This window comes from Strigops habroptila, chromosome 5 (genome assembly GCF_004027225.2).
Source record: "Strigops habroptila isolate Jane chromosome 5, bStrHab1.2.pri, whole genome shotgun sequence".
Lineage (NCBI taxonomy): Eukaryota > Metazoa > Chordata > Aves > Psittaciformes > Psittacidae > Strigops > Strigops habroptila.
Window position 1 is genome coordinate 61,712,644 of NC_044281.2, and position 12,434 is coordinate 61,725,077.

A 12,434-nucleotide genomic window follows, 5' to 3' on the forward strand; every position below is an offset into this window, starting at 1 on the left:
AGATACGGTCACTAAAACAATGGGATGAGGCCTTTTTTTGGGATAAGTGGGAGAATCCTGTTCTAGCCTGTGACAATGCCCGCACCTTAGGTACGCTGCATCTCAGATATATATTCTTGTGGTTCATCGCTGTCTTCATTCAATTAGTAGGTTTACAATTAATGTTGTTATTAGAAGGAATGGCTTCAATGACAAATTGTCACTGATGGTTTTTGAGCTGCAAAAGTTTATAATGTAGATCATTATAGACATTACCCATTATGGCTGATGTGAATAACTGAAGGAAAATGAGTTCAACTACCGCAGAGTTTACATAATGAAGTAAACTGCAAAAACCTTTAATGCTTATATTGATTTTATCTGCTATAATGCATTGCTTGTGTTTGAAGAATAGCATCACTAAATTAACGTACCATTTCAGCTGTTCGCATTTCCCTGGCTGCACAGGCATAAAACGATTACATTTGGGTATTAACTTTAATAATATTGATACTCATACGAAGAAGGCAATTTGCATAACGCCGCCAGCCGCAGCATCGACCCGGCTGAGCACCAACCCGGCCACTCTGCAGGTGGCTGCCCCGCGTCTGCAAGGTAATACCTGACGCAAATTCCCATTACCCCGCTCCAGACGATGACAGAGCGAAATATCGCATCGATGCCCTTTCCGTCCATTAGCTCTTATATCGATATTAAAACAACAGCGGCTGATTAATTAATTAACGGCCTGGGCCGGGGGGGAGGTGTACCCCGCTCTAGCCCCGCCTCCCCGCTCTAGCCCCGCCCACCTCTGGCTAGCCCCTCCCGCGCTGGTCTGTCCTTACCGGCCGCCGTCGGCCGCGCCTGCGTGGTGTCGGCAATGGCGGTGGCCGGGCTCCGCGGTGTCCTCTGGCAGCGGGCAGCCGCCCGGCTGCACTCGGCGCGGGCCGGCGCGGCGGCGCCCCCGGGGGCGCGGGCGGGTGAGTGAGCGGAGAGGCGGCAGCGGAGGGCCTTGGCAGGCGGCGGGGCGGGCGTCCTCGAGGCGGTGAGCTCGTAACTCCGGGGCCGGGCTGTGAGGGCGGCGCGACCTCCCCGGCCGGGCCGCGGCTGCCGGCGGGGCCCGCGCCCACCCTGCCGTGTTGCTCTCCCGCCAGCCTCGCAATTGTCGCAGGACATGTTGCCCGGCCCGTACCCCCGCACGCCGGAGGAGCGGGCAGCCGCCGCGAAGAAGTACAACATGCGGGTGGAGGACTACGAGCCCTACCCTGACGACGGCTTCGGGTGAGCTGGGGTGGTCCGGTGCCCCGCAGCACCGCCGGCTCCGTACGGGGGGGCTGCAGGCTGGTGGCCTCTGCTGAACGCCCGCAGGTGCTGTGAGCTTAGAGCTTGAAGGCACTTTTAATACAGGAACAAGTGGTATGAGTTGGAGGCCCGCATGAATGAAATGCTGAATTAGAGACTTCGTATGCTGATGTGGTGCAGGGCTAAGAGGGATGAATTAAAAGCCATCTCTAGAATAAAAGTTTCAGGAAGTGTTTAAATGTTAGGGAATGCTATGGCACGGGCAAGCCAACTACAGTTCTGTACTTTGTTCTAGGTTGCATTTTCTTACAGCTAGTATAGCCCAAAAAGGCCACACTGAGGAACGCTGTTTGATACAGTGACATCAATGTGATAATGGTTGTGCCAGTTGCATGTATGCGTTTAAAAAATTATAGTCATAAGAGCTATAAAATCAAAGTAATGCTTCCAATTTTCATAAGCCTGTCCTATAGTGTCTCCTACAAAATGTATCTAAATTAATACAGATTTCTTATATGTTTGGGGTTTTTTGTCTGTTTTCTCGCAGTTATGGTGACTATCCTAAGCTGCCTGATAAGTCTCAGCATGAGAGAGACCCCTGGTACCAGTGGGACCAGCCAGACATGAGGCATAACTGGGGAGAGCCGGTAGGAATGCTAGTAGCACTTTTCAAGATGCTAATCCATGCTACTGTTATTAAATACTAACATGCACATCTTGTTAGTGCTTTCTGTTTAATTCTTTGTGTAATTGCATTGCCAAGTTCAGGTGTGTGTTGCCTATGCAGGCAAGGACATTTAGAGGGAGGCTGTAGCCCTCAGGGTAGATATTTTGAAAGCGCTGAAGACTCTTAACATCTTATTACGTATGAGGAGGGAGACTAAAAAAGTTTCTCCATAGGAAGAGGAAAGTCTCATCCATTTTCTGTGCCTGATCTGACTCAGCATGAGAGTTTAGTTCAGAATCATTTAGCAAATAAGCTATTGTTTAAGTAAAGTCCTTTTAGTACAATGGAAGTAGCTATTGCTATTGCCCAGGGTTTGTTTGGGGTTTTTTTTTTTTTTGTGGGCTAGAATAGAAATAAAGTGGTTTTCTCTGAACAAATTTTGCAAGATATCCTGAAGACTTTGAAAGTTAACATAGGTGCTTTATTCATTTCTCTTAAGTTCTTCAAACTCCTTGTCAGGACTAACTTTTCAGTTAGTGCCAGGTCTTTCTGTGAATGACTGCCATCTAACTGTGATTACTGAACTTGGTAATTGACTTGACCTCTTCATACTAATAGTAGAGATTATGTGAACTTGTGTATGCAATATATCATAGTATAAATATGCCAGAGCATTGTAGCATGTGTGCCACCGTAAATTGCCTGTTGTAGAAGCACATGAAAAAAACATGGCAATTCTGAGTTGTGGTGGTGCTCGGTACAGGAAGGCGAGTATAGGTAACCTTGCACATGGGGTTGTCAGTGAGGGACCAAGTGGAATATACTGGTGCATTCCAGCTGCCAGCACGTGCTTCTGTTTAGGAAACTGAGTTCTGCTCAGACTGGCTCTCTGGGCTTGATAGCAAACGGCTCTGTGTGCAAAGAGGAAAGCTGGGGAGCTAGAGGCTGTGCTTGAGCTGCAAATTAAGGAGTTCTCTGCTTTCAGTAATGTGAAAGGAGACTATAAGCAGAACATCTTTGGGACTTCCCTGTATATACTTCAAGGCAGAAGCTTAAATGCCCCTCTGCTTCAATCAGGAAGGGCATTAGCTTACTACCAGCCCCTCTCTGGTCATGGAGTAACAGCAGCAGCAGGTACTCTACATGTTTTGAGGAACCTGCTTCCAAGTGTCAGGTAGTTGCTGCTTTGTTTGAAATTACTGCTACTTCTGTTTGAGTATGTTCCATAAATGAGGGTACCAGTTTATACCATGCCTTTTCAACAGTGTTGAGGAACAAATCTAAGACTGATTATGTATACAAATAAAAGCTGCTGCTACCCTGTAATTAAGCATATTGCCTGATGTAAGTGTAGGATGGAATTTGAAGTCCTGAGTTCTACTATAACTGACAACTTGCTATGACTGTAGGTAAATCACTTGCCTTCTCTGTGGCTTTAACTCCATTTTCAAGGTGGAGATGAAACAGCTTCTGGCAGTTTTGTGAATGCTATAAAGCACTTCTTCCCTTGATAAAAGTAGCTTGAGCACTGTTGGTAAATGTGTTGGTTTTTTTTTCTTTAGATGCACTGGGACTTTGACATGTATATTCGGAACCGTGTTGATACATCCCCCACTGTAGTCCCCTGGCACATCATGCGCAGACACTTCCTTATCTTTCTGGGTACCATGCTGGTCATGTTTGGTGTTGGAGGGATGTATCCGTCTTACATGCCTGTGGTGAGTGACGCCCTTGGGTAAAGGGAGGAAAAGTAGCTGTGTTTCTTGTCACTGCCAGTGCCCAGAAGAGTGGTTTTGGTGAAGCAAAGTGACGGGTGTGAATGTGAAATCCTGCTGCTGGCAGGAGCTGGGCCAAGGGATGTCCCGTGGCCTCGTCCAGCCTGAGTTGTTTTGACTGGCTTGGCTCAGCTCACAGGTTCTCTTTCATAGTGAGCAGTTCCTGTTCACAGGGAACTAATTTTAAGCTATGCTTCTTATGGTACCTCTTCTTTGATCTAGGTATTCTTCCCTGTGCTCATCTGCTTGAGGGTGATGCTTTATCTCTTCTCTTGCCCTGTTTTTATCTATACCTCGTGACCTGTATCAGTTGGAATGTACTTCTGAAAAATACATCTGAATAATACACAGATAGCTGTTGCAATATATTATCCTCATGGTGTGAGATGAACTGTTGGTTAAGTTTAAATGCAAAACCACTTTGATGTTTCTGTTAAAGGACATGGGTTTATACAAAGAACTCTGTCACTGAATTTACTTCCCTTGTATTCTAATATTCCTACGGAAGCACTTAAGAAATAGAAATTTAAATTGGAAACAACAAACCTTGATTTGGGTGGGGGTGGGCTGGGATACCCCTTCATTTGCTTGGTGAACTAATTTGCCTCTCTCCCCTTGCAGGGACCGAAGCAATATCCCTTCAATGACCTGTATCTGGAGAGAGGAGGAGACCCCAATAAAGAGCCACCAGTGGTGACACACTATGAAATCTGAAAGTTGTTGAAGTGCTATGTTTCTTCTCTGATAGAGATGCTGGGGATGGCATCTTCTCTAGCGTTCACTGTGTTAACACTTGTCCTTCAAGGTTCAACCACTAACTGCAGTGAAATAAATCAATGACAACCTACTGTGCTAGTTGTCTTCTGTTGGTTTGAGAGAGCTGAACAGTGGCCAGTGAATTTGAGTGACCTTTGCCATTTTTCTAAATGGTGGTGTATTTGTGGGTCGAAGTTCTGAGTGCAGAACTTCTAGGACTGCTGCTAGTTTATGTACCTTGTGCACAAACACTCCTTGACTAAGCCTGTCTATGTAGGAGATATTGCCCGTTAACAGGTGGCTTACAGCAGGTGCTGTTTGATGTTGAACTCGAGTGTTATCATTTAATGTGAAATGACAGGCAGAACCAGACTGACAAGTGGCAGTGCTTGGGAGTCTCATGCTGTGTGAATAACTGTCCATCCTTACTAGCATTTGGCTTTGATCTCTTCCTGGTCTAGATGCCTTCTCCAGTGAAGCTTACACAACCAGTAGGGAGGACCAGTGAGGCACAGAGCCTTGCTGTGTATAGCTTGGAGTTTGCTGCAGAGCTGTAGACAGGAGTGGTATGGAAAGGCTGATGAGCAAGTCCAGTTCTGGACAGGCCTGTTCTGCTCTGCCTGGGCTTTGGTCCAAGAACACAGATGCCCAAGTTGCTCCTGTGTGGCCTGACTTCATCCACCAGGGTTGGCATTATATGTGACCCATGAAGTCTGCCTGTCTTGCTGCAAACCACTGGTCTAGGGCCTCCTAATGCATTCATCAGTAGTTTGCTTGGGAAGGTTATATATGCAATTTTATTAAGCTCTTAAATGCGTCCAGCTCCATTCTTCCTTTAGCGTAAGCTTTTCCTCTTGCTACTGGAGGAGGCGGTACCCTCGGTACTGATTTACAGTGAAAGTTCTCTCAACTCCCCTGTGCTGTGCTTTAGACCCTGCTGTTTGGCTGCAGGAGTGGGTAATCATGGAAGGCTGAGGGCTTGGGCTGTTCTGCGTGCCTCCTATAAACTTTGTGCTGTGCTCTCCTCTCAACACCCTGTCATGACTCACAGTTCTGTGCTTTAGGACAGGCAGGTATTTGGAGACAGGGATTCATGGTTTATTGATCTATAGAGATTTTTAACCCCAGATTGTAAAGGACAGCTTGATCTCTGTGAAGAGGTTTCTGTAAGAGTATAAGGGAATTGCATGACTGAATGCTAGGATATAAAAATATTAATGTGTAATGAAAACTAACCTCTTTGGAGGTGCTGAACAATCACTATTCATCCTGGTGTCTGTAAGCTGTCACCTTCTTTTCTAGTTACAGAAGTGCTTAATTTTGAGTCATGGACAATGCTGTTTTAACCCCAGAAGAGTTTTTAAAGTATTTTTTGAGCTGTGGGGACCTTTAAACTGAATTCTGATACAAAGTATTTATGCAGGGGAAAAACACTTTTTAGGGATACTCAAGTAAGAATTACCATTCCACAGCAGTTATGTAACAGCATGATATACAATGTGAGAGTTGTAAAGAGTTCTCTAGTAAAATGGAAATGATCAGAGTAGTACTGAGAGCCTTGTCTTGCTGTATGCTAAATGATAATGCAGCAGTTGCACACAGGCAGGTTGAGGCCTATCCAGCATGTTTCACAGCATACCACACAGCTGCCCTGCCCCAGCACTGTGTGCTGCTGCCTCTGGAGTTTCACACCCAGTCTGTATCTAACCAGTAACTTAATGATGTGTTTTCTTGTTTTTATGGGTAAGCCATATGGGTTGGGCAGAGTGGGGCTCAGAAACCCTTAAAAACGGGGTTTGTAGTGTAGGCACATTTTCTCAAAACAGGAGAGTGGTGAAGAAAGGAGGTCTTGATCCTTCTGCTTTTTTATTTTTTTGCCCTGGCAACCAGAATGTTTTTAAGAAATCCTCTTTCTAAGCCTTTATTTCTAAACCTTTCCCTTCTCCATGCCCTCTCAGGAGGCTTAAATCTGTATTGAGGCAAGGTTCTGAGGGGTGTGACTTCAGAGCCAACAGACACCCGCTCCAGTTATGGTGTTCCCTGGCCCACAGCTAGAACCGTTTCGGACTCGTGGATGGAGCATATTTTAAGTATCTTTACAAAGGCGTTTGGGAGCCCTGTGCTGAGCTCGGCTGCTGAGGTCCCCGGCGGTGGTGCCGCGCCTGAGGAAGGGACTCCCCGAACCCGGGCAGGAGAGACCGGGAGCAGCCCCCCCATCCCCACTTTCGGGTCACACCGGAGGGCGGCACTAGCCCAACCAAGGCGCGGCTCCCGCGCCCCTGCCGGCGGTGCGGTGGCGGCTCCCGCCCTGCGGCTACCACAGCGGCCGGAGCCCGGCCTGGAGCCTGCGCAGCGGGGGCGGGGTGGCGGGCGGCGCTTCGCGGGCGGCGGCTTTTGGGCTCCCGTCGGCCACCGTCGGCGAAGCCCTTGGTTGCGGGAGCCGCTCGGGCTCCGGTCGGCGGCGAGGCAGGGACGGCCAGCGAGCCGGTAAGGGCGGCCGCCCGCCTCCCTCCCTTTCTCCTCCGCTCCGCGCCGCTCGGTCTGATGCGAACGGCTGCTCCCGCCCTCGCACCCCTCAGCCCTGCCACCAGGGGCAGGGGCCCGGGAGCGCCCACGGGCCGGGCCCCTCGCTTCTGTGTCCCCCCGGGCTAGACCTGCTTTGCTGCCTGACCGCCCTGGTGTCGGTGTGCCGGCTCCGTGCCCAGGTTTCGTGGTTCTGTCCCTGCCCCTCTGCTCCGGGAGCCCCGGTAGATTGTTTCTCCTCTGCCGGAGAGCCCGCTCCTGGGCAGCGGCGAGCGCCGAGGGGGGAGTCGAGCTGTTTGACCTGGGCCGCGGAGAGGCCTCTGGCGTGGCCAAGAGCCTGTTTGTGGCACCCGGTGTCCTTGATCAATGCTTTCTTCCTGGACCTTGCCTCTTTTTCACTTTGATACAGTGCAATGCTGTTGAGCAGAGCAGGCTGGCTAGATAACGTGTGTGCGCACTGCCATCTGTACAGAGCTGTGTCACTTTACCAGTAGCTTTTGAAAGTGCTCAGAGCGCAAGAAGTTTTTTTTATGTACCATGGGAGCTGTCATGGAGGAATGTGCTGAGCCCTGCCCTGCAACAACCCTGCCTTGCAAACACCGATTAGCTGAGATTAGTGTCTCTGTGCCTTCTGTGATCGGGGTTTATAATAAGCACTTACGACAACAGCCTGGTTTTAGGGTACTGGGGAGCTGTGAAAGGGGAGTGTCAGCACAGTGCAAAGGGAAGGGGCAGTACAAAGATTTCAAATTGATGCTGGGATGTAGAGACTGTAGAGTGGTTTGTGTCTTAACTGTTGTATTGTGGCTGAGAGGCCTTTTTCAATTCTTAGGGTGGCTGCTTGTCACGTGCGTGACCTTGGACAAATCTTTTCTGCCCAAGTTCCACCTTTAGCTAAGTGGGGTCAGGCTGTCAGCTCCTTTGTGTGCTGCCCGGGAAGCCCAGTATCAGCAGGACTGTTCAAAGAGAAGTGGTTGGGTGCCCAGTGGTAGGAGGAGGATTGGGAAAGTTGGTAGGAGGGGATTTCTGATTGACAGTGTTTGGGTGGTGCAAGAGAAAGGAGGCCTCACTAGAGTGATGCCAGGGACGATCATCATGGCAGCTTCGAGGGTCAATTGGTTGATACAACAGCAACCACACAGTCTTTTACAATGTGCTCTAAAGCCGCACGTATTTCAAGTTAACGTAGGTTAACTTGAGAGGAATTTTTGCCTCTGTCAGCACCGTTTGCATGGTCCACCATGATTTGAGACCATGTGCTTTTACTTTTCACTGTTTATCTGCATGCTCTCCATTTCCCAGCTCTGATCTGCTGGGTTTTGCTGTGCAGACACTGTTATCTTTTAAGGACACTGTGCAGGAAACCATGGCTGAGGAGGCTGCAGGGAAATGATGCCGCTGTCCTGCTGCTCCCTTTGGGGCTCAGATTCGTTAATACGTTACATCTGTAATCGGATGTCTGTAGAAGAAGGAGGAGGAGGAATTGTCGTGATTAATTAATCAGAGGTCCTGAGTAAAGCATGAGCTTTCTCAGAAGTCTTAAATGCTATTTTGGGAGCTATCAGCAGGTGGCACCATCTCCCTAAAAATTCTGTGGAAGAGTTCAATATTTGGGAATTTTTCTCAGGCAGCCACAAGAGGTTGCTGAAGAGGGGCTTTTTCCTGCTTTAAGGATCGTGAGTCCTGTGCTGGATACATGGATACACACATGCACAGTGTGTAGAAGGATTGCTTATCTAACACTCAAATCAGGGTTTTTCTTTTTTCTTTTTTTTTTTCTTTTTTCTTTTTTCCTTCTAAACCGGCGCTTGTAGCCCTGCGTCTGAGCAGAGGGCCATGGATGCAGACTGTGGTTTAGCTGTCAGCACAGCTGACAAAACCAGTGTCAAGTAACCCGGAGAAGTTAATCACAGCGAGCTGGCAAGATGCAGTGTTGTGCTGTGCTCCCTGCTGACAGCTTGACTTTATTCAGCATGATACCATGATTGGATAGTTAGCAGCTCTGTTTAGCTGGAGTTAAGAGGCTGCACTGCAACCAAGCTCAAAAGGTTTTGAAACTGCTCATGAGAGTGACACTCCTAGACTGTGAATTATAGGTCTACGCATCATTTATGTTGCTGACATGCCAAGAAGGCCTGGGCACAGTCCGGGATGGAGCGGTGCAGGGTGCTTTCTCCTCAGCAAGAATGGGATCCTACATGGAACAATAATTTGCATTTATTTTCAGTTTTGCAGCCTCCTGGCTACCTGCTGTTGATGTTTGAGTTTCAGTTATCCTGCTACATTATTGCCCAACTAATCTCTCTCTTCCCAGTGACATGGGAAGTTGTGCTCCCGTTTTACAGGTGTCAGTTGATCCATTCAAAGTAAATGAAAAGAGTTGTTGTCAGAGCTGAGATTGAAACCCAGCAGTTACTTCTGGATCGTTTCTTCTCACCTCCTACCGTTTACAAACTGAAGCAGAAAGTCAAGTGATTTTTTTCCATTTGCTTCTCAGAGGAGTGAGAACAAAGTGCATTAACTGAATTGGCGCATGATAGCATTGCACTTTGTTTTCTGTTGCCACGTCACTTTTCTGCTTGGAATTTAGCCTTCCCTGAGATTCCTTTTGCTCTCCTTTTGCCTAAGTGTATACTGACATCAGCTTGTTCAGTGAGAGCAACTAGTGCTTTGCAGATACATTTGTTTAAATTAATTTCTGCAGCTGATTTAAACCAGCCTGGACTGAAGACCTGAGTATGTTGTTTAATTTAGATCCCATTCATTTTCCTGAAACTCTTCTGTAATTGGAGTATATGAAAGAGAGAGCTATTATACGAAACAAAATCTGGGGTCAGACAGCTGGGATTGTTTTGGGGTGTTGTTTTGGTTTGGTTTGGTTTGGGTTTTTTTAATTAATTCCAAAATACCCTAATTCGTTGCAGTGAAACTGTGTTCACTACTCAGGAAGTAGCAAGCAACTTCTTTCTAATAAGAGCAATTTGTTCTCATGGTATCTTGGTAAGGGGGATATTTTGTTACTGGTGCGATTATTTTTGTGTTGACTTTGTCTGGCTGTTCTAACCACTGTGTGAGATTTCTTCTAGAGCCTGGAAGATGAAGCTAAAGGAAATTGAGCGAACTGCTGTCCAGGCATGGAGTCCAGCAAACCACCACCCCATTTATCTAGCAACAGGTAAAGTTCTTCACAATTCATGACTATTAAAGTGTGAATCACAGAGGGGTTTTATGTGTAGCTGGTTTGAACTTCCAACAATTCCCACTTTAATAATCTGGAAAACACAAGAAATATACTGAAAATATTGCAGCCTTTATGTTTTTTAAAGTGCCTGGTAGAGGATTACTTTTATGCCAAACATTGACACCTTAAAGGCCAGTGATTTTTCAAAGAGTGAATATGTGGGGTTTTTGATAAAACTTCCAGTTAAGTCTGCATGAGCTCCATCACCTGCTTACCTTGAAAATACTTGGTATGGCCGTGGGGAAAAAAGAAGTTCGTTCTAGTCATGTTCATTTAAGCTCACTTTTACTTTTGTTGGTCTGCAGTCATTATCACATGGCTTGACAGTCAAATAATAGAAACCTCTTCTCCTTAAAGTTGCCTGTTTTGGTTAACATTCAATTTTCAATACTTCTGCAAAACCTTACATTTGAATTTTGTTGATATTACTCATTACTGTTAATTTCATTTCCTGAAGCACAGTGTCAGTCTGTTCACAGAGTTGGCAGTAGGTGAGTTTAGTGTCTGTGTGGAACTGACAGTTTGGATTGTTGTACTGGGTTTGCATGGCAAGGTTTTGATAGCGAGGGCCTACAGGGGTGGCTTCAATGAGAAGCTGCTAGAAGCTTCCCCCATGTCCGATAGAGCCAATACCAGCCATTTCCAAGACAGACCCACCACTGGCCAAGGCCAAGCCAGTCAGCGACAGTGGTAGCACCTCTGGGATAATGTGTTTAAGAAGGAGAAAAGTTATTGTGTAGGAAAAAACGCAGCTGGAGAGAGGAGTGAGAAGAAGCAGCTCTGCAGACACCAGGGTCAGTGAAGAAGCAGGGGAGGAGGTGCTCCAGGCACCAGAGCAGAGATTCCCCTGCAGCCCGCGGTGCAGCCCGCGGTGCAGCCCGTGGTGCAGCCCGTGGTGAGGCAGGCTGTGCCCCTGCAGCCCATGCAGGTCCATGGGGAGCAGATATCCACCTGCAGCCCAGGGAGGACCCCACGCTGGCACAGGGGGATGCCCAAAGGAGGTTGTGACCCTGTGGGAAGCCTGTTCTGGAGCAGGCTGCTGGCAGGACCTGTGGCCCATGGAGAGATGAGCCCACGCTGGAGCAGATTTGCTGGCAGGATTTGTGACCCCACGGGGGACCCACGCTGGAGCAGTCTGTTCCTGAAGGACTGCACCCCATGGAAGGGACCCACGCTGGAGCAGTTCATGAAGAACTGTAGCCCATGGGAGGGACTTATCTTGGAGAAGTTTGTGGAGGACTGTCTCCTGCTAGAGGGACCTCAGGCTGGAGGAGGGGAAGAGTGTGAGGTGTCCTCCCACTGAGCAGAAAGGAGCAGCAGAGGCAACACGTGATGAGCTGACCATGAGCCCCATTTCCCATCCCCCTGTGCTGCTGGGGAGGGAGGAGGTACCAAATTTGGGAGTAAAGCTGAGCCCAGGAAGAAGAGAAGTTGGGAACAAGGTGTTTTATGTTTTAGTTTTTATTTTCTCATTATTCTACTCTGATTTTGATTATAAATAATCAATAAATTATAAACTGATTTCCCCAAGTCAAGTCTGTTTTGCCCATGACAGTGGTTGGTGAATGATCTCTCCCTGTCCTTATCTTCACTCATGGACCTTTCATTATATTCTCTCTCCCCTGTCCAGCTGAGGAGGGCAATGATAGAGCAACTTTGGTGGGCACCTGGCATCCAGCCAGGGTCAAACCCCCACAGCTGTGTGCCCAGCACTGCCATTTTGGTTTTGTTTTTTTTTTTCTCCAGGATGAATGTCAAAAGAAAGTGACAAAATTCCAACTGTTGCCTTAAAAGCAACAGTGCCATTCTGGGGGTAGGTGGTCTATTTTGTTTCTGTAATGAGGCCAGAGTTTTGATTGGACCAAAGGTCTTGGCTTTCGTCAGCTTTAGGTCAGAAACTGCATAGTTTCATGTTTTGTGCTGCTTTTTAATAGTCTCTTGGGCACTTTCCATGCCATAGATGGTTACAAAGCATCCCTGTGGTAACTGGGTGACTGTTTGCCTGGCAGTGTCCTATTAGACAATGCCAAATAAATTTTTAGCTTTTATTCTACAAGCTAGGGAGTCACACCACTGTGTGACTGCTGTCTGTGGGTCGTTGGGGTGTGTTTAGTTGGCTAAGGTTGGAGAACTTTAGCTATAAACTAGGTTTAGAAATTCTGATTAAGACATCTGGTCATGGTTGAAGAGC

The 12,434-nt window shown here is 47.6% G+C and overlaps 2 protein-coding genes across 4 annotated transcripts in view; both read left to right on the top strand.

Moving 5' to 3' along the window:
- The first annotated feature begins 785 nt into the window (after positions 1-785).
- NDUFB8 (NADH:ubiquinone oxidoreductase subunit B8) lies at positions 786-4,571 on the top strand. Its single transcript, XM_030485734.1, has 5 exons — positions 786-959; positions 1,134-1,260; positions 1,829-1,928; positions 3,511-3,666; positions 4,345-4,571. Exons 1-5 carry the CDS (start codon positions 860-862, stop codon positions 4,435-4,437), a joined length of 576 nt encoding a protein of 191 aa, XP_030341594.1. The 5' UTR covers positions 786-859; the 3' UTR covers positions 4,438-4,571.
- A 2,289-nt stretch (positions 4,572-6,860) lies between these two features.
- Positions 6,861-12,434, top strand: part of SEC31B (SEC31 homolog B, COPII coat complex component) — a 38,144-nt gene continuing 32,570 nt past the window's right edge. For all 3 annotated transcript variants that reach the window (XM_030485737.1, XM_030485739.1, XM_030485738.1), the window contains exons 1-2: positions 6,861-6,966; positions 10,089-10,177. In XM_030485737.1, coding sequence (XP_030341597.1) covers positions 10,099-10,177 — 79 coding nt within the window. In that variant the 5' untranslated portion in view covers positions 6,861-6,966; positions 10,089-10,098. The remainder of the gene's footprint in view (positions 6,967-10,088; positions 10,178-12,434) is intronic.